The sequence below is a fragment of the Corvus cornix genome, chromosome 1A, assembly GCF_000738735.6.
Source record: "Corvus cornix cornix isolate S_Up_H32 chromosome 1A, ASM73873v5, whole genome shotgun sequence".
Lineage (NCBI taxonomy): Eukaryota > Metazoa > Chordata > Aves > Passeriformes > Corvidae > Corvus > Corvus cornix.
Genome location: NC_047057.1, coordinates 61,540,458 through 61,561,330, shown reverse-complemented (window position 1 = coordinate 61,561,330; position 20,873 = coordinate 61,540,458). Strand labels below are relative to the sequence as shown.

General features: G+C 43.2%; 1 protein-coding gene across 2 annotated transcripts in view; it reads left to right on the top strand.

The window, feature by feature from the left end:
• The first annotated feature begins 2,823 nt into the window (after positions 1–2,823).
• SCUBE1 (signal peptide, CUB domain and EGF like domain containing 1) overlaps positions 2,824–20,873 on the top strand; it is a 194,676-nt gene continuing 176,626 nt past the window's right edge. For both annotated transcript variants that reach the window (XM_039570896.1, XM_039570895.1), the window contains exons 1-2: positions 2,824–2,998; positions 5,755–5,877. In XM_039570896.1, coding sequence (XP_039426830.1) covers positions 2,911–2,998; positions 5,755–5,877 — 211 coding nt within the window. In that variant the 5' untranslated portion in view covers positions 2,824–2,910. The remainder of the gene's footprint in view (positions 2,999–5,754; positions 5,878–20,873) is intronic.

Sequence of the window (20,873 nt, the reverse complement as noted above, 5' to 3'; positions counted from 1 at the left end):
GAATGGTGCATCTCTGTGAGAGAAGGTGTTCTGAAGGTGGGAGTATTGCTCTGCAACCACAATTCTATTTATGCTCTTCCCTGACATGCAGCTTTCCAAAGACCTTCTATTCTGTAAAGAAATGGATCCTAATAAAACATACCTCTTGTATTATTTAGCATTATTATTATTTTATTGGAATAGTCCCCAAAGCTTTAAGGGCATTTGTATGGAAGAATATTATGAGCCCATTAACATGCTGCAGGCTGCCCAAAGGTTTTCAGGCAGAGCTAAAGTACTTTGGTAGAGAGCTGAAACACTGCAGGTGCTTTCCCAGGCTGGGCTGGCTCCACCTGCAGCTCAGGCAGCTTTTGCTTACCCCCCTTACCCAATGCCCCCATTGGAAGAAGCTGCTTAGTCATTACTTCTAATATTAAATTTTTCAAAGAATCATTTGTGGAATTGACACAGGGATGATGTTAGATGATTATAAACAAGCACAGGAACACAATTACAGGTGGGAAAGGTGGAAGCCCACAAGGATCCCCTTTTCTGAGATGTGTCCCTTAGCAAGGAAGACTCTGAAAAGACCCATCTGGAAATATTCAGCCTGGCATTGTAGATGATGTTCTTTATTGTATGTGATAATCTTGACTTACAGTTCAGGCCCTCTTTTGATAAATACTGTACTTTTGTATTTCCTCATGTGTTCTATCTGTCAGGACCTTGGTTTAAGGAAATACACAGCAAGCTTGCTAGAAAATGGACACCTGATCTGAATGATCTTTAGCTTTCAGTTGTATGCCACCCTCGGAGTATACAAGGACATATATAGACAATGTGATATTTGGATCAAGGGGGCTTCCGTTCCTGAGTGCCATACAGGTGTTATAGATTATAAATGTATAGAGTCAGGCACAAGTGTGGTGATTTCTGTAACTCAACAGATGCAGCTAACATGACACAATACACGGCAGAGAGCGAGTCACCAAGGCAGTGAAAGGATTTTGTTGCTTTAGCAAACTTCTTTATTGCACTGTGGCTTTTTAAAAAGTTGAGATAGTTGCTTTTTAGACAATTCTAGTGGATTCCTTCACGAAATGTAAACTTTTTGGACGATTTATCCCATGATAAATTTTAGTATGATTCCATGAAATTGAATGAAAAGGCCAATTGTGAAATATTTTTAAAAAACAAATAGGGAAAAAAAATATTTAGCCTTACTTTTCACCAAGAACAAAACTCATTCGTTCAAAGTCTTGGAAAAGAACGGCCCTTGGGTGGCTCTTGGTCACGAGGTGGCGCTCCAAGGCACCGGGTGGTCCCTCTGGGGACCTCCGCGGCACGGACGCGCCGTGTATCCATGGAAGACTCGGGCATGGAATTCAACGCTGCACCTCAGCCGGGTCACACAAAAAAATAAGCGTCGGGATTTAAACTAGCAATACCCCTAACCCCACCCCTAAGGGATTAAGGACGGGAATGCCGAAAGTAGAGGTGTAAACACGCAGAGAGCAAACAGCTTTGGCACCGTGCAGTAGCGGTTTAGTTTTATTGGAGGGTAAAGACCGTGGTGTGGAGTTCTGCTAAACATGCAGCTGGGCTGAGCAACTTTTCGTACATTTCCTTCCCATCTCTTCGAGCTTGAAAGTACTTAATTGTGCTACTTTCTGGGCAAGGGTATTGTACCGAAATATACGTACATTTGGGAGGAACTTGTCAAAAAGAGGCATCTAAGGCTATGACAGGGTGTATTTATCTTCCAGATGCCGAGTGGAGCTCACACACGACAAACAGCCAGCCTCGCAGGGGAATTAGGAGTTGAAAAAACCTAAAGTAGCAAAGCATTTCAGCAGGGGGGTATCTGTGAAAGAAAGGTGTAAAGCAAAGAGGGGTGGCACGGCCGTACCAAGGGATGTCTGCCAGCTATTTCAGTCCTTTAAAGACAGTCTGGAAGACTAGGGTCATGGAGCTTGCCTCGGAGGGGGGAAATGTCTCATGTTTGGGTTTAAAAGTGAAGGATTTTCGCCTCCAAGGTGCTGGTGACAATGACACTTATATGACCGTCTGCAGCAGAGATGATTTTGGGGAGAGCATCTCCCCTGGGCCGGGCCAGGGGGTCACCTGCGGAGCCGTGGTTGGCCCGAGTGCGGGGCTTGGAGGAGCAAAACCAGGGCTGGAAAGGGGCACTGGCCTCCGCAGCAAAGCCCTTAAAACGCTGGAGGAAGCCAGCGGCTGGTGATGATCCGTGGCAAGCGGGAACGGAGTTAGCCGAAGCTAGGAGGTGGGCAGGGGAGCGGAAAAAAAAAAAAAAAAGTTGTCTTTAGCCTGAGCCCGGGAAGGGGGAAGGATCCCTGGCCGCGGTTGCCGAGGAGATGGGCAGTGTCCGCCGGCCTGTCTGCCCTCACAGCCGCGGCGTGGGGGTGTCCGTCTGTCCGTCCGTCCATCCCCTGGCGGCGCCCTCAGAGCCGGCCCCAGCCGCGGGGGGGCGCAGCGCCGAGGGGGGCGATGCCGAGGGGGGCGATGCTGAGGGGGGCGATGCCGAGGGGGGCGATGCTGAGGGGGGCGATGCTGCGGGCGCGGTCCTTGCGGGTCCCTGCGGGTCCCTGTGCCGGCCCTACCTGTCGGGGCAGCAGCGGCAGCGAGCCGCGCGCTCTGCCACGCCGGGCAGCGCCGCACGCCCCGCCAGCAGGCACCGCCCGGGGCAGGGACCGGCTCCCAGGCGCGCCGAGCACCCCCTCCCCGGGGCGGCGGGGCGCGGGGGCAGCCGCGGGGGCGGCTCTGCCCCCGGCCCGCCCCGGCACCGCCCCCGCCGCGGGAGCCCCGGCGAATCAGCGGGGCGCTGTCAGGGCGTCAGCGCCGGCGGCTCCGCGCGGCCGGCCCCGAGCGCGTCCCTTATCGCAGACAGGGACCGGGGATCGCATCATTATCATGGGCACTGTTTGCTTTTCGCGGCGCTGCTGTTTGCTTTTCGCTCTCGCCTGGGCCGGCAGGTTGGCGGGAGGCAGCGGGGGCGCAGGTAAGAAGAGGGGGCTCCGCCGCCGTGCCGCCTTGCCCAGGCGCGGGCGGCGCGGAGCCGCGGCCCCGGGGGGACCGTGTCTGTCCGCTCTCCTCTCCCCGCTGTAAGGTGTTGAGGGGGAGGTCACTTCTCGCTGCTCATAGCGCCGAGGGTGTTGGAAGTTGCGGTGGGGAGGCGTTTTCTCGCGTGTTTGACACAGCCGGAGCCGAGGGATTTTTGCAGGGAGAAATGGGGAAGAAAAAGTTACTTTCCTTGAGTGCCTACGAGATAACTCTGTGCTGAGCCCTGGAGACTCCGCAGAGCAAGTGTTGGCTTGGATATCTTCACAGGTTTTTCCTATCTGCGCCTTAACCCGAAGACCTGGTGTTAACACCGGCGCTCGTATCAGTTCAATAGCTGTAATGATACTTAGTCTTTGCTTCGGTGTTTAAAAAAAACGAACCAAAAATCAAACAGCCCCCAATCCTATCTGCTTTGGAATGTTGCAAGCCCAAAGTGATTTCTGAAAGAAATGTATGTGGGCTCTGAAGTTGTGCTAGGAGAAATCTTTTAAGGTGAAGTACGAGCGGGGGCAGGCGGCGGGGGGGAGGGTGAGGGTGTGGAAAAAATCCCTGTTCCTCGGATAGAGGAATTTAAATGTAACAAAATGAACAAAGTCAGCCTAGAAGTTCTTAAAGTCCGAGTACTGCAATGTGAGATGTGGAGCAGAGCATACTTGGTTTTGCCCTTTCATTTGACTCATTGGCATTCACGCCTGACTCCCAGGCATCCTCTGGTTGCTGTGAAATGTCCCCCTTGGCTCAATGCAGTTTGAGTTTTTGACGGCTTTATAAAGAGTCCAGCTGTCACTTTTGCTGATCTTGATGGGAGATGGGTGCCGGTTTAATGACTCAAAAGTATGAACCAAAGCATTAAAAAAAACCCAGACCAAGCCCCCCAGAAAACTTCTTTTCTCTTTGTGCTTGACTGAATCTGTGCCTGATCTGGGCAACACCTAAGCTCATTCACGTAAATCACAGCTAGATCTGAACTGGTTTAGCGGTAAAAATAAACGATTGGACAAGAAAGAAGGCAACAGATTACAGCAGCTCTGCCTTACTCCGGAAAATTACGATGCTCGGTGTTCTGTTACCCTCTTTCTTCAAAAAACAGAAACAAAACCCAAAACCCCTACAAAAACAATAATACAGAGTCCGGACAATTCTCTCGCTGGGATTCCAGAGGTGCCCCGTGGGGCCGCCCTGGTCTGCAGCGCTAAGAGAAGTTCTCTGCTGTGTGCCATGCTGCAATGTCTGCTTATTCTCCCCTCTCTAAATAGCCCCCTCCTGCTCCCGGTGACTTTGAAGGATCCGTGTGTTATCACTGGAGATGGCTGAGTGAGCACTTCTGAAACAATTAGCGTTAGGATTTCAAGCTAACAATAAAACTGTTTTCACTTTAGTGCACCTTTTTGAGGATCTGTTAATCTAATTGGCATGAAACCAACTGCACATGCCTCTCGCTGGATGCCCGTCTCCCTCCCTCCCTGCCTCCCTCCGCAGCACCCCTGTCTCCTCGGTACTCCCTGATCATAAAGGGGGGGCTGTGCTCTGTGGAGCTCTGCGGGTCCCTCTCCGGCTGCTCACCCGCTCCCCTGCCTGCCTGCCCGTGTCCTGCCGCGAGCCCCGGCTGTGGCGTGAGGCGGGGAGGAAATCCCTGGGAGGTGCGGGATTGACACCATGGCCGCACTGCCGGCCCGGCCCGTGTCCCCGGGGTGCCGGTGGCATCGCAGCCCCTGGCGTCGGGCGCTGCGGGTGCCGGGGTGGCCGGGGAGCGGCTGGGGGCAGTGCGGGGGGCGGGCGGCTTAGGCAGGGCTTTAAGTGTTCCCATGTTCCCAGCACACCCTATCCCTGAATAGGTCGGAGTTGGTTTTTTGGTTTTTTTTTCCTATGCTCACTTCATTAACATTCCCACGACTACCAAATCTCCACTCTGTCTCATCCTCCTCCCTCTCCATCCTCTTTAAATTCGGGGGAGAGAACGAATGCCCGTCACTGCAATGTTTGTAAAGGCTGCCTACTCTGAAAACAAGAAAAGCAGTCTGGGTCCCCCCTTTCAGAGTCAAACTTACCCAGTAAGGAACCCACCCAAGCAGGGGCTGGAACGACTGCTGGGACTTTTTTCCTCCTAAATGAGTGTTGGTCCAAGTAGATGATGTTATTGCAGGTTGCTTTCCTCCACACTACCTTGCCGAGTTTCATATGGTCTTCCATTTCTTTTTTTTTTTTTTCTTCTTAGTTAAAAGTATTAATGTGGTTTTGCTGTTCAAATATTTCTTTCCCGTTCCCCCACCAGCATAGTTTATTTAAACTAGGGTCTATCTTTATAAATTAAGAAAATCTCCGTGCTAGAACATGTAAGTGGTCTTTTTTCCTCCTCTTTTTGGTAATTTAAGCGTTCTCTTGTTTTACTAAGATGTGGGTCTCCAGTACCATACTTATACAGCAGAAGCTAATTTCTAGTGTCTAAGTATTTAATTCATAGTGCAGAAATGTGAGACCGAGTCCCTCCAGCTCTGTGGAGCAGTGCTTATAAGTGACTTGAGGAGAATATCACGTTGGCTGGTTTAGTTATTTATCCTTAGATGTTCTCGTTTCCAGCATGACACTGGGAAGGCAGGCAGGCAAACAGCTTCAAGGGGAATATGTATCCTTGGTGTTTTGTGTTTCGGGTCTCCCTTCTTATCTGTCCCCTTGGGGTTCCTTCTGTGCTTCCAGATGTTGACGAGTGCGCAGAAGCTACGGATGACTGTCACATCGATGCAATTTGTCAAAACACACCAAAATCCTACAAATGCATCTGCAAGCCGGGCTACAAAGGGGAAGGGAAGCAGTGTGAAGGTAAGGACAGATCGGCTCCTCTCCTGTCTCTTCTCCCCTCCCTTCTCTTATTTGTTTGCTCTTTAAAAGCTTTTGTAAACAGCTGAATTCCTGAAACGATTAATGCAGATTTACAGCTGCTTAACCTCAAATCTGGGTGTTTATTGGCAAGCATCCCCCTGCTGCTTTTGCTAATTGTCCAGCACCTAAACCTTGTGCCCGCCAGCCTGCTCTTAAGAATAAAATAAAAAAGGGGGTGAGAGGGGGTGGCGTTCCCCACTGAGGCGATTCCCTGATAGCACCAGCTCCTCCTGAGCAGTGTTGGGCCCGCTGCCCTCGGGTCTCGAAGCACCACGCCAAACACGTGTGTGTGGGGATGGGATGGGATGGGCCGGGATGGGCCGGGCCCGGCCCCTGACCAGCTCCCCGGCAGAGAGAGGATGGAAAGGATTCGCCATTGTTTTCCCCGTACAAGTTACAGAAATCGAACAGGATGCTGGAGTTTGCTTCTCTTTGACACTCTACATGTGTCATGATCATATCTTTCTAGTCCATGGAACACTATTTTCAAAGGAAGCATTTCAGATGACTGTGCTTACACAGACTTAAAAAAACTTACTTTACTTCTCTATGTCCTCACATCAGTTTTGTAATTGAAAAAGACTCAGCAGGTTTTATTAGGCTCTGTGTACACTAATATTTTGGATTGTATGTACTCCATCTTGTCTATTGAATCTCAGTGGAGAGATTCTCTGGTGAAAAGAACCAATATTGTAATCATAGCAGAATGCCTTACAAATAAAAGATGCAAAATTATTATTTTTTCCTACTTGTAGGTGCTTAGTAGGTATAACATTTTCCTTCCAAGTCTCTCTCGTTCTGTGACAGAATGAAACTTTAAAAAACATCAGTTTTTTAGAAAGCCAGTCCACTGAAAAGATTGAAGACATAGAAATTACTTTGGTCTACAGAAATTTGAAACCCCATATTATTCTCCATGGACTTCTAAAATGTTGGTTCAAGTGCCTTCATAAAGTATTTTTGTGGTTGTCCTATTTTTCTGTCTTGGGCTTAAATTGACAGAGACAAATTCTGACTGTCCACCTTTTGGTGCTCTAGCATCTCTGAGCTGCTGCTCTTCTGGAAGCCAGATTTTCTTCCTTGCAAATGGGATAATCATTCAGCACCAGTTCTTTCTCTATTCATCCCTTCCAGGGAAAGAGCTACAGAACTCTGAGAAAATGTACTCAAGGCCGCAGCTGTGGGGGTTACAGCATTCTCCACATTAGTACTTGTTGTATTGGTTTTCTACATTAAAAGTTTCCTTATGCTTTAACTCTTCGTATTTTAGTTGTTGAGCTCTGTTTAGTGGTAGACATGGGTTATGCTTATCTAATATACGTATATCTCTTTGCCTGACTAGCCTTGGCTCAGGAAAAAACAAAACAAAACAAAAAACCCAAACTCAGTAAGTAGTAAAACCCAATATTGATCTTTGTACTGATGTACAGAATAATGGAACATCTGGGTCTGATTTCAAACTCGTATCTAATAGAAAGTAGTGTCTGGCAAGCCTGGTAAGTAAAGCAAAGTGGGGCAGACTGCAACTCATTCTGCATGGATGTTCAGCATTAGTCAGGTAATGTAAGCTGTCTAAACCAGGTATTACTGTGCATGATATATAACTTTTTTATCCAATATTATGGTAACAGTTCTAAAGATTTTGCATCAGCTCTGTGTCTTAAGTCTTAGAATGTCAAATTTTGGAAGAAGCAGAAAGCAGAAAGGGACAGTGGAGGTCTAAGATCTGCCTCAGGCCTGCTGTACATGGAGAGTGGATTTATTTTGCATCTTGAGGTTAAGTATGTGAAACCTACAGAAATAAACAGACTAGCTTAATTGATTGGTTTTGGGTATTCTGTCACAAGACAACCTCAGTGATCAGCTGTTAGAAGTTACCTTTTAAGATGAAAGCGACTGTTAACAAAGATGAAACCCACTGGATAGTTTTTGTCGTGCCAAAACCAAAACTAGGTCATTAAATGGTTCTTGGTCTTTATAACTGGGCTTTTCAAAACAAGCCTTTTGATCAGTGAAACTAGTTACCTATGAGGAAATGATTTTGTTGGGTAATGAGCCTCTTTGGGTAAGTTTGTAGCAATCTACCTGTGTTGCTTCATGTCTGAAGAACATTCGTTATATCCTAACTGACTCGCTTATAGTCCAGGCTCTCATACAACCAGATTTTACTAAACAAGTAGAATTGTCATTCATACAGTACAGTGAGCTTAAAGACATTATACTATCAAATACCTTCTGATAAATTTTAGTGAGCTGCCAGTTTTGGTTGTTTTGAGGCATTGCAATTAATTTAGAAACATGCATGTTTTTTTATTTTAAACAGTAATCTTAAGTATTGCTTTTGTTCTCTTAAAATCCATTTTAGAGCAAGGGGCAGAGTATGGGAAATAACATCTTTTAGATGATTCTTAGGAGTACATATTTGTACAAACACGTCCTGTATATCAATATGTATTTGGGTACTCTTGTGTATTTATAGTTTTTCTGAACAATGGGATCTGGAGGCCAATGCAGTAAGTGTGGAGCCCAGCCACTTGTGCAGGATTTTGCTCAGGGTTTGCTGCTGTGAGCTGAAGGGTGGGGAGAAATACATATGACACAAATATTTCTTTAAGGACATGTGGAGAGCTCTAGCAGCAATTATATGGAAATGAAACATTTTCCTGCGAGTCTGTTAAGTTTATTCAGTAGGGAATTTCTTTCTGAACTTTGATTTTCTCTCAAAATGTCTTTTGGCCTGGGTTTCTCCAGAGTTTATGAGGATTGAGGATGACTTCTCAGTTCATGGATCTTTTTATTCCCTTTTTTTTCTGGCTGTCTTTCTTGCCTGAACCACTTGACCTGTTTCTTTCCACAGAGCATAGTTCTTTCTCCAGACAGAAGAGTTCCTCGTTCTTCCTGTGTCCTGTCTTCTGCTTCCCTCTGTAGATTTCAGTTGACCTTTTTCTTTCTTTAATTAGGAATCTGTTATGCTTGGTAAAGACTCCTGGTCAGCATTGCCATGATATTTTCCCATATCACATCATGTATCAGTATCCTTTGAACACAAATTCTCTAGCTGGCATTTTCATAGGACAGAATAATGTGTCCAACCCAGGTAATCTTTAAAAAATAATTGCTTTCAATTCTCCATTTCTAGTCAATATACAAAATCCATTAATTGATAATTAATTAATTTACTTGTCCTGTCACACCTGCTATTACCTAAGAAGTCTTCCCCATTGTGATTTTAGTCAGGATCTTAAATGCAGTGGGCTGGATTCAGCTGAAGGCATGATCTTTCATGGTCCATAGGACTTTATCCATATCTTCTCAACATTGAATTTTGGCTTCCCCATGGGGTGGTATCTCAACAAAATTGTGTCAAAGCAATGGAAATTCCAGAAGGGTCAAAAGGATTCCAGGTCCTGGGGTTCCTTATGCCTTGGCAGAGCCTTTTTTGTCTCAGATAAAATGTGTGTTTGTAGTTTTAGGATATTCTGTCATTGAACAGTGTATGAAGGGGTTTAGCTCTCAAACATCCTTTCAGTTGTTTGTGGTTTTTACTCCATGCTACTTCTCTGACTACTCCAAACTCTCATGCCATTAATGGTTAAAATACTCTGTATAGTTGTTGGTTGATGTTTGTCTGTGCCCATTTTATATCCAGTTAGAGTTAAGTTTGTTTTATAAGTTGATTTTTCCCTTAGTGTGACTGTAATTTCAGTGAGTTTCTCTAGCTATTGGGTTTTTTTCTTTTGGATTATACCTTACATATAGGACCCCTAAAACACGTTTATTGGGACCTAATTCTTCTGGATTGTAAAACTCTGAGCTTTCCCATATTGCCTGAGGTTTTCCTCTTGGAGCATTTTTCTGCTGTCTTTCATTGTATTTTCATAACTCTGCTTCAGTTCTTTTAATAATTGATCTCATACAGTTGTTACCATGTTTCTTGAAGTCTTTGTGCAGAAGAGAAATGTTCACAACTTTCAGCTGGACTTTTTTCTTCTTTTTAATTCTCCTGTGAAGCTTCATAATGTTGTTGATGGATTTCTTGCTGAGGGCAACACGCACATACCATGGCAAAGTGTCTTGGTAGAGTCTGCCTTGAGAGAGTGGTTTTCAGATGTCTGCTCACGCTGGAAATTTGTGCTGTATCAGTAGCAGTTCTGCTTGACTGCGAGGTGAGTGGCATTGTGCAGTTCTAGTGATTTAAGTTTGTCATGTGTTCATGTATTTGTAGTCTTTCTCTTAATGTAAATAATCATTCTAGATAAATAGGCAGGTGATGGTGATAATATGCAACAAGGGCCTTTGTTCTTGATTGCTCCAGTGGTGGCACCTCACTGGGTTTAAGCATGGTACAGTCTCAAAATAAAGAGAAATCATTCCTGCCTCAATCACAGGTATATTCAGCCTCACAGCAGGTTATATTCTGCATATGTCTGCTTGGAAACACAGACCAGTTGTCCCTTCTGACCAGTCATTATCATCTTCAGTAGTTTTGTGGATGTGAAGCCAAGTTTCTGCTTGTACCTGTTTGTTACATCTATTTTTAATGGATTTTAAACAAATCTTAGCAATTGGAAAGACTTCTCATCACTTTCATTTAAATAATAATGATTGACTCTCCAGGGTTGACTTAATATTCCTGTTATAATTTTAATCTCGTTGACCTGTTTTATCTTTCATTTTCTTAAGAAGCTCATTAATGGTCTCACTTGTTGGATTTTCATTTTATTATGGTCTTTGTAATACCTGCTGTGTTCTTCTCACACTCTTCAAAAATGAATCCAAATATTGTGACAGGGCTGCTCAGAATCAATCAACGTGGAAACACAGGACTTTCCAGACTTTTCATTTCCCAGCTCCCAGTCCAGTATCTCATACTAAAGCCTCCTTTTGTCTGCAGGGAAAAGTAAGTAAGGCACTTCTGGATGTCTTTTAAGTGGAACAATGATCCCATTTCTTTTAAGAGCTCCATGGTGTCCCATCAATCCACTCTCAGCAGTTCTCTGTTTCTTGATGAAGAAACCGTCTTCATCAGTGATGTCCTGTGAGAGCTGGAACACTGTTGGTGTCCTTTGGTTTCTGAAACTCGGACATCTTGATGCTTGCACAACCCTAGTGAGCTTAGGCTTGTTCTGTCTGTCTCTGCAGAATAGCAGTGATACCACTGAACAAGGCAGTTTAAGTGACTTCTTCCTGACTGATGATTCTCCCAATTGCAGTAGAGGTGAATTAATACTTTCAAGGACTCCCTTGATCTCACTGAATGAGGTCTGTGGTAGGTATTGGGTGCTGAAGCTGCTGTGCTTTCTGGGGCTACAATACCTTGACAGATGGTGTTCGTGTCATGTGTTGAAGTTCACGTCACCCTCCCCTAAGGGCCGTGTTCCAGATGAGACCTGGTGCTCCAAGTCTGTGCTGCTGGGTTTGTACCACTGGCTTGCAGCAGCCCATCTGAGCACAGAACAAGATACCCTGACACCTCCAGATTTTAGGGAGATTTCTATTCCAGGGTCAAATCTTCCTTCCCAGTTTGATTCACGCAGATTATGGGTTTACTCTGGTTGAGCCTCTGAGCAGATTTCACTGAAAGCAGCTTTCACAATGAAGCAGTACATGTCAAAAAATGAGGGAGAGAGAATATAAACTAGCTTCTTTGATTTGAGCTGGTAACTGCTTTTTTATTTTCCCTTTCTCTTATTGGGTAGCTTGATGCATTTTATTTGTGTTAGGCTGATAAAAGTGTTCCCAGAATTGCATTCTGAGGCCTTCTATATCTCTGCTTTTTTCTTTTTCCTTTTTTGTTTCAATTGTCTGGTACTATTTAAGACTCAATTCTGACTTGCGAATTTTCCAACTTGCACCAGGGGATGAATTTTCTTGGGGGATAGAGAAGTGGAGCAGTAGCAGCAAGTAAGAAAATACTCCTGAGAACATTCTGTATTAAATCAGAATTTTATTACAGCCTAAGTGAATTAACATCTTATGATAACTTTTTTTTTCATCCTTCATGCTGCTTCTGTTCAGTGAATAGGGCTTTTATTTTGGTCAGAGTTGAGCCTTGATTTTATTTATTTATTTATTCAAATTACTGTAGTTTCCCAACTTTGTTCAGAAGTTCATCTACTAAAACCAGAGTATCCCTTAGCTGGGCTGAGATGCCCTGTTTAACTGCTCCCAGGGCCATCAGTCCCCATGTGTCACGAACCCTATTGTTCTCTCCCTTTTCTTCCCTACCCTGTCCTACCTCTCAGAGCTGCTTTCTGACAGCCCATGATGCTGCTTCAGTGAACAGCTCCCCCGGCGGTCCACTTTGGAAATCTTCCATTTTGACTTCGAAAACGAACATTCACTCCAACTTCTTTTTTTTTTTTTTTTTTTTCCTCCAGAAATGCTTCTTGGATACAAATATCACTATATTTCGCATAAATAAATCCCATGCCATATGAAATATGGGCCTCATTCTTCAACAGCATTACATGTAGTTCTCAATTTGGAAAAGAGAGGGTCTTTTTCCAAGGACACCTCTCTAAATAGTTGATAAGCTCCCTGTCTGCTGGATGGTCTGTGGGTACTCTGGGGACTTATATATAAAATTTCATCAGCCTCAACAGTTGCTAAGCTGCAGAACCCAGGGTGGCCTCCTGGGGTGATGTAAACTTGGTATTTAGAAGGAACTTCTTTCCCCCCAGATATACAATGTAAATTAACTGCCAGGAAAATGATAGTGAAATGAAGGAACATAAAATGTACTAAGTTCAATAGCTCTGTCCTTCTTTTGTCTTCATTCTTTTTACATCTGCCAGATACTACCCAGTTGTCCTTGTTTTCTCACCTGTCACCTTGACTTTGGTGCAGTCCCCTTTCCTTACAGTCTTCATTATGTTGTCTTGTATACTCTGTTACTCAGCTGTCTTTTAACCTTGTCATTTCCCTACTGCAAATCCTGCTTCTCTTGTGTTCTTTTCTCATGTATTTTCAGTTATTTCATTTACCTTTCCTTCCCCTGTTGTCTCAGTGGCTTGCTGCAGTTACAGCAGTGTTGTTCTGAGTGCCAGTGTCCCACAGCAAGACCTGTGGGCCTGGAGAGCTGGCAGCTGTAAGCTCTACGTGCCCCTTACTGGTCCTTTCCCTTGAGTTTCATCTTTTAGTTAAAACAGCTCCTACCAGCTCTCAGATTTCCCCTTTTTTCTTGCTCTTTCTCCCTTTTCTCCACCTCTTTCCTGGCCCCCATCAGCAGCTCGGAGCTCACCTGTCCCTCGGCACATTCCCTGCTGTTTCCACCCCCTGGAGACCCATGGCTCGTTCCTCAGTGGCTGGCTGGAAAAACATCTTTGCCTGGCTGCTTGCCATCATTTGTTAGCTCCTCTTTGATTATGGGCACTGTCTTCATGTGTGTCCATTGCACTGCTGAAATACACGTTCTTTGATCTGAGGCTGATGCAGGACGTGGTCAGGGAGCCTCTGCTGGGATGATGGCAGAGGAGGAGTTAGGGAATGTGACCTCCTGCTGCTCCCTTGCCCACATAAGCTCCACTAATGCTCCTTTTGTCTCCTCCGCATTTAAGCCAGGTAGCATCCACTCTGTTAGCATCCATGCTGTTAGGACACTGTGGAGAGAGTGGGAATCCCGGATGGTGTCTGTGCCCGTGGAAGAGGATGGTGGATACAGTCCCTGTACCCGTGGTACCAGTCCAAGGCTGTTCTAGCCCAGGATAGCTGTGAACCTTACATGCAGGGCAGGTTTGGTCAAAGCTCAGGCAGTCCTGGGATGGTGGATGTGTGGTAGGAATTTGTAGGGAAAATGTGTGTGGATTCTGGTTGCAAAAGGAGTAGTACTCCCTCTGCACTGATTTAGGAAATTCCTTTTCCTTGATCGTGCCTTCTGTTTTGCACAGGGGCAGTTGATGTGGGGCTATTCTGGGAAGAATATTACTGAAATAATACCCCCAAAAGTGGAAGAAAACACAAAGGAGTACAGTCTGGCCCTGCAAGCAGCTCTACACTGAAAAGGCAATGAACTGGAATATAAAGGCTGAGACACATGGCAGGGAAAAGGTGGTGGTGAATAAGGTGAATAGATTTCCTAACCTGGTTTAGTTTCTAAAGCCATTGTGGTGTGAAACTACAGCATAAGGTCAAAAAAAGACACCTACCAAGAAGGTTGTTTTGGAAACTTTAGCTGCCTAAATTTCTGCAGATGCCTGTTTAGCTTTGAATTTATTATATTCTTGGGGAAGGAAGGGGGCTAATGAATTTTTAGATGGCGCTTTTTTTGTTGTTTGGTATATTTTCAGCTGTAATTTGACCATCTTTTTCTGTCCTGAGAAATCTCCTGAAAGGTAACTCCCTGACACCTTATTGGAAACAAAATCTGAGAGCATTAAATAAATGTTCAAGCAATTGGGGGAGAATTTTTAAATGTAACAAAGCAGTGACTCTTCCATATAATCTCTTTAGAAAAAAGCTATCTCCCTGAGTTTTTTCCTTTTTTTGTTTTAGTATATATATTTGTTTTAAATGTCAACTGAAAAAAAAAGACCTGCTTTAAAGCAGATATCTTGCAAGAAAAAAGTATATTTCATATATAAATGTTTGGCAGAGTTATAAGAAACTGAAGATAAGGTCTGACAGACCCCCTTGAAATTTCAAGACTTTTCTGCACATTTAAGATGCTGAGCAAAAGGAATACCCTTACATTACAGTTGGCAGAATTTTTCTCTTCGAATGCCATGAATCACCAGAGTACTCAAGCATGTACTTAATCTTAAGAAACTGTTACATTTTAAAGTAATTCTGTTTAAGTGCTTTATTAAATTGAAGCTATTGCCTTATTTAAGTTACAGTGCTGCTTCTCTGGAGCCTGTAGAAGGTCACAGTTTCTCTTTCAGTGACCAAGGAATTAAAAACAAAATCTGGATCATTTAAAAAGGTGATTTGAGTCCTTGATCTTGCACATACTTTAGACCTAAACTTAGTGCAGTTTGTTTGGTGCTGTAGGACCCACAGACAACATACCAAATTCAAGACCATGCTTTCACAACTGTTGATAATGCTTTACAGCTATCAAAGAATCAGAAATATTAAATAAACAACTTTCAGATTGTTCCAATTCTTCCAATCAATTTGTTAAGCAGATGAGCTGTTATCTCAGAGAATGTAAAAGCCAATTTTCATTTACTCTCTCAGAGTGATGTTACTAAGCTTCATACCATCATTCCCATGCCTTCATTTGCATGAACCACTGTCAGTCCTTACATTTAACATCATGCTCACAGAACATCAAAAGTTTAACTGAGGGGGGAAAAGAATAAGAGCAATGCATAGTACCAATTTGGTGATTATTAATGTTGTTGGAAGGAATGGTGCTGCTGCAGAGTGTGCTTCAGAGAAGGGGAACCTCTGGAGAAATAGGTATTTGTTGGACTTATCATTGCTGAAAATCCTACAGGACGTTACTGCTGTGACTTCTAGCTCTTGCTGTTGTAAGAGGGGAACTGCACTGAAGTGCCTTTGTTTTGATTTCATTATCTGGAAGCAGAGGTCACATTCAGAACTTTCAGTCTCACTGTTATAGTGGAAAAAGGGGTTGAAATAAGTGGGGTGTTTGCTTTGCTGAATAAGTAGCTTAGGTAATGCATATCTAAATGGTTTGGCAGCACATGCATAGAAAGAATTTGATATCTGACTTCATACCTCTAGAGATGTCCGTGTCTCTACCAAGTAGAGTTGTGCCTTTATTCTTTTTGCACATTTCTGTTTGCAAAAGGATTCCATAAAAACTGTGACTTGGAGACACGCCAATGTCTTTCGCTAACTACAAGGCACCAAAGTCCAACTTTATTTAGAAATTTCCATTTTTTCCTGATGCATTCCAACCTGTCTAAAGGTGAATGTGATCAAAGCTCCTCTTTGCGTGTCCTTCCCCCCCCCCACACACCACTTTTCTCTTAACGCAGTCCAGTTCTTGCTGGCACAGTGGTAAGAGTTCATCTGATCTTTAGTGCAGGTCTTGGTACCGCACCCACTGCAAAGGCAGGTGCTCTGAACGGGCTGCTCCTGCTCCTGACTTGGGATTTTCCCAAGGGCTCTCGTGGTGGCTTTGTGTACATGGGCACACTGGGTAAAGGCAGCGTCCTTTGGCTGTGCTGCAGACCGAACCCAAAGCCATGAGGGAGCCTAACTGCATTATTTGGCTTCTAGAGGGCAGACACAAGTGGAACCCTATGGCTTTTGCTTGGCTTGAATTCCTAGGGAAGCGATTTTACCTCCATTCAGACGGGAGTGTGGAGACGTATTCAGAGTGCAAGGAACAAATGAGGGAAGGAGGACTGCCAGGATTTCTCTGACTTGTGACTGTTTTGGCTGTAAGAGTGAGACAGGGAATGGGTATAAGAGAGCAATAGGTAATTTCAGCCTGTTGTCTGGAAATAAAAACCTTCATACTAAAATGCTTTGGTTGGACACGGTCTGTTTCATTAGATGTAGAATGTTTCACTTTGTGAAAATGGCAGCAGCTTATTCTGTATACACACAGTTTTACATTTAAGGAGATTATGGCTTCAGAATGGAAGAACTTTTATAATACAGTTCTCTCAAAAGCTTTAACAATGGAAACAACCCCATCAAATTGTTTACAGTATGATTGTTTACTAGGAAAATACTTTTTTGTGATATGGGTAAAATCTAAGGTGTTGTCACTTAAGTTTCGTATTAACAATCATTTCTAGGTGTATATTAAACGTATTTCTCTTCTTTATGCTTCTGGCACTTTGTATCCTTTTACTGTCTGTTTTGAAATTTTTTTTTTTTTAATCTTTTTCTTGAGGGAAGTGCAAGAAGTGCAGTATAAAAAAAATTGTTGACTGCATCACATGTGGTCTTACGGAGGAAAACCCAAAAGCTTTAGCTTTTATTCTGAACAGGGAATACACAGAAATCTGTTCAGGATGGCAACAGCAGTTGCATTAATTTTCTAGAATAGCTTAATGGCACAATTTACTTTGAGTTAATACAGAAGTTTCCAGTGCATATTTCTGAGTTCTTTCACTGAACTTTGTTGCACTAAAAAAAAAAAGAGTTATTAGAAGAATACCTACCTGTACTGCTTATGCTGACAGGCTCTTAGTGATGAGCATTAATATTGATGTTATTATTAGGTACTAGTCATAATTTTGAGCTGTTTTAAGACAAGTATTCCGGTGGTCTGTATGGAAGACAACAGGCAGTTGCTGTAGCCTGCTCCACAGTGGGCAGACAACATCAGTCTTTATCCTGAGTAGGATTACACGATACAATTGCCTGTGATAGCAAGAGTCTGGACTCAAGGGGACACTTTCTGGAAGGAGCAGCGTGTTTTCCTTAGTGCTGCCATCCAGTGAGGAAAGCCCCGGAGTTTGTAGTTGAGAGCACCTGAGTGGTCCTGTTTGCACACAGCATTTTCTGTGGGTCTCCTGTTTAATGGGAAGGACAGCCTGTTGTCTTGATAACTGTGATTTGTTTGGGCTCTTTTGGGGGGAGTTCTGAAGAGTCCAAAAGGCAGGTGAGAGGTCTGAGTGTGAGTGTTACCAGAGGGTCCTTCTGGAGCTGGGCTCTGGCACAGGCGGGCAGGGAGATGTGGGGGAGGCTGTCGTGCCCTCAGGAATGCAGCCTTGATTTGCTCACCCCGTTTGGCTTGAACTTGCTGAAATACTTGATCTTAAAGATGAGACCAGGCATAAGGAATTTCAGTCTTTGAAGAAGCTGTGAAAATGGGGAAAATGGGAGATGGAAGGTGAGGTGGGAATGCTTTAAAAAGGCCATTTATGTAAGTAGTACGAGTCATAGTTTACTTCTACCTGTCAAGCACACACACAACATCTATGCTTAAGACCATCATGCCAAGTATAAGCACAACTATCAAGAGACAGAAATATGCCACTAGGAAGTCTAGTGCATATTCTTATTATTGATATTTATAAAATTAAGGAAAGGAAACATAATAGGAACAAACTTTATACTATATATAACAGCAGAATTTGTATTTATATTTTGGGGTTTTTTTGTTAAACGTATTGTTCTACTGAAAATCTAGTTTACCAAGAGTTTCTTCTTCAATAAACTTTATGGTGAACAAGGAAGTAAAAAAACTTAAGGGAAATAAATACATGTCTTCTGGTCTGAATTAGTTACTGACATAGTCTTTTCTATTTTAGTATTTGAAGCAGGAGGGAGTGCTTTAAATGCTTCAACCCATTTAACCTTAATTGCTTGGTCTTAATAGACATTTGCTAACTAAAGGAACCAAATTATAGCTTGAATTAGGCCTTACTAATCTTAATTAGAAGCTCTACTTTATAATCAGAAACAGCCTATGTTTAAAACAGTAAGCATTTCTTAAATGGCTTACTTTAAAATTCTAAGGCCCTTTTGCTAATAATTGTTTAGACTGAATACGGGTAACCATTATTCTCCTTATATTGCACTTAATTAAAAATATCTCCTCCATGTGGTTTTGTGCAGTCTGCTGGCCGTAAAATTGTTTGACTGGTGGGGGGTGGGATTACTTTACTTTTCCTGTGGTAATTTGAAAACATGTTTCTGCCTTTGTTTTAAAAGTTTTCTGGGGTCACAAGTTACAAGATTAACATGTGAATCAATACAAACATTCGCTTCCTGCATTTGTCTGTCCTCAGGCAAAGGCTTGTCAGTCACTCACAGCCATTAATAATACACCCTATAATTCATTTAGTTTAACGTTGAAATCGTGCTCAGTCACTTGATTATGGTCTCTGCACTCCTTCAGAGACCTAAATTTCAGTATAAATCAAGTCTCTTATATTGGGTGGGAGGCAGACCCTGGCTCTATCTGTTGAGCATTGCATGTATTAAGAGAGCTCCTGTGCCTTTCAGGGCTGTCTAAAGAGGACAGAGGGTGCATTTAATGTGTCCAAAGGTGGATCTCAGTAGTACAAATCAGCACATTTAAACCATTAGGCTTGCTTTCCTTTTATAGTTGAGGGAGATAAATTTCCTTCATGCAGTTTGCCTTGCATTATTGGAGACAAAAAGAGGTCAGATAAATCATGTCCTGAAAATAAGAGTCTTCTTTCTGACACAAATGTGGGCATCTACAGTGGAGGCATGTAAAGTTGGATGAGGTGTATCTGGGCAAAGAGCCTGCTGTGAGATTCAAATTCCATTTAAATTAATGAAGAATATTCTGTACTTGTCCTTCAAATTTAACCAGGACATGGGATTTTTAAGCTGCCATGTTATCACTGGATCACTATGAAATTTATCCTCCCAGTCTCAGTTTTATATTTTCAATTCTTTAATTTTTTTTTAGTTCATCCTACTCAGGAAGCACTGCTAGACCATGTGATCATACTTTTATTTAATTTGCAATGCTTTTAATTCAGTGGCTGAATTACCTACTTGCACAAACTAAACACAAATTTAAAGTCCTTTATATGCCATGTCTACTAGACCTTTATGTGCACTTGGGACAAATGAAAGTGGTCAGAGCTTCTTGAAGGTCAGTTTTGTTTGCCTAGTTATCAGATCTTTGCAAATCCCCTAAAGCATTTTTTAGAATTTCTCCTTGTTGTCCAGTTACTTTTATGTCTGTGCTGATGGAATATACAAAGATTTTTAAATTATACCCAGTACAGGAAGGCAAAATCAGGACTCTTTACAGTGGGTGCAAAAAATCTGGTCCCTACCTATGCTTCCTACCTATGTGTATTTATCTTCTAATATCAAAAGTGTGTAAGCTGGCCAGACCAAGTTTGACTGAAGGTCTGTCTAGCCTGATGTGCAGTCTCTGACAGTGGCCAACAGTGGATGCTTACAGTAGCTTACAAAAAACCCATGAAATGGAAGAATGCAGCTTGAGATTTAAAGACCTCCTGAGCCAGAGGTATCATTCAATTCACTGTGTTTAATGACATCTTCAGAATGGGAAGAGAAGATAAGTATATTTGCTTCTCCAGGGGTTCTGCATAACTCACAGTGGTGTACAGGTGATTAGCCATGCTCAGAACACTGGGAAAGCATTGTGCAGGAACAGGTAATTGTGTACACCTGTCTCTCTGCAGCCTCCCATCTACTGTGGTTTACCAGGAACCTCACGTTGTGTTTCTCTACATGAGCAAACCCTACAAACCCTAGTTTTTGTCTTGGCAACTAACAGCATCTTCAGAGTGATGAGCCTTCACACCTTTCTGAAAATGAGACTTCATTAAGGAGTGTCTCAAGTCAGTTGTGAAAAATTAATAGGTACTTTGAAAAGTTTGACCTGGATGTTTGACCTAACTTCAGGTGGCTACACTGTTAAATCAGGTGCTGTGGATAAACACCCATAACCCTATTATTTCATTTTTGATTCTTTTACTGAGGCTGAAGTCCTGTATTATTTGTGGGTGAGTTAACTAGTCAGGCCTTGCTGCCCTGTTTTCAGTGGATAACAAAGGATGTTGTAACGTGTTCTCTCCTGGACTTCTGTTTATGCATCTTAGAAATACTGTGAATATACACCAGAGACAGTCCTAAAACAGGGATTCTCTAGAAAGATGGGAAGGAGGAAGAAGCATGTGGAATTCATGAAGAACATTTCAAGAAGTGACATCTGAAATCTCTAGTTTTATGTTGGATGTACTGTCCAATTAAACAAAAAAAAATGAACCCAAACTGTTTATTGGGTTGTTAATCAAGTCTTTAGGCAAGACCTTTTGCTTATCTCGGCATAATAAAATAGCATTGTTGTGCAAGGCACCTCATAAGAAATGATCTACGTGAGAGTATTGGCAATAGGTCCACAGGACTAAACAACTATATAAACTTAGCCACTTTTATCCCTCTGCTGTTGGGGAGGAGGTCAGTTCAGTTGTACAGCTTGGCTTTCTGTGCTGCATTCTGTCAAAAGCAGATTATTATGTGAACACCGCACAGAAGCTGAAGGCATT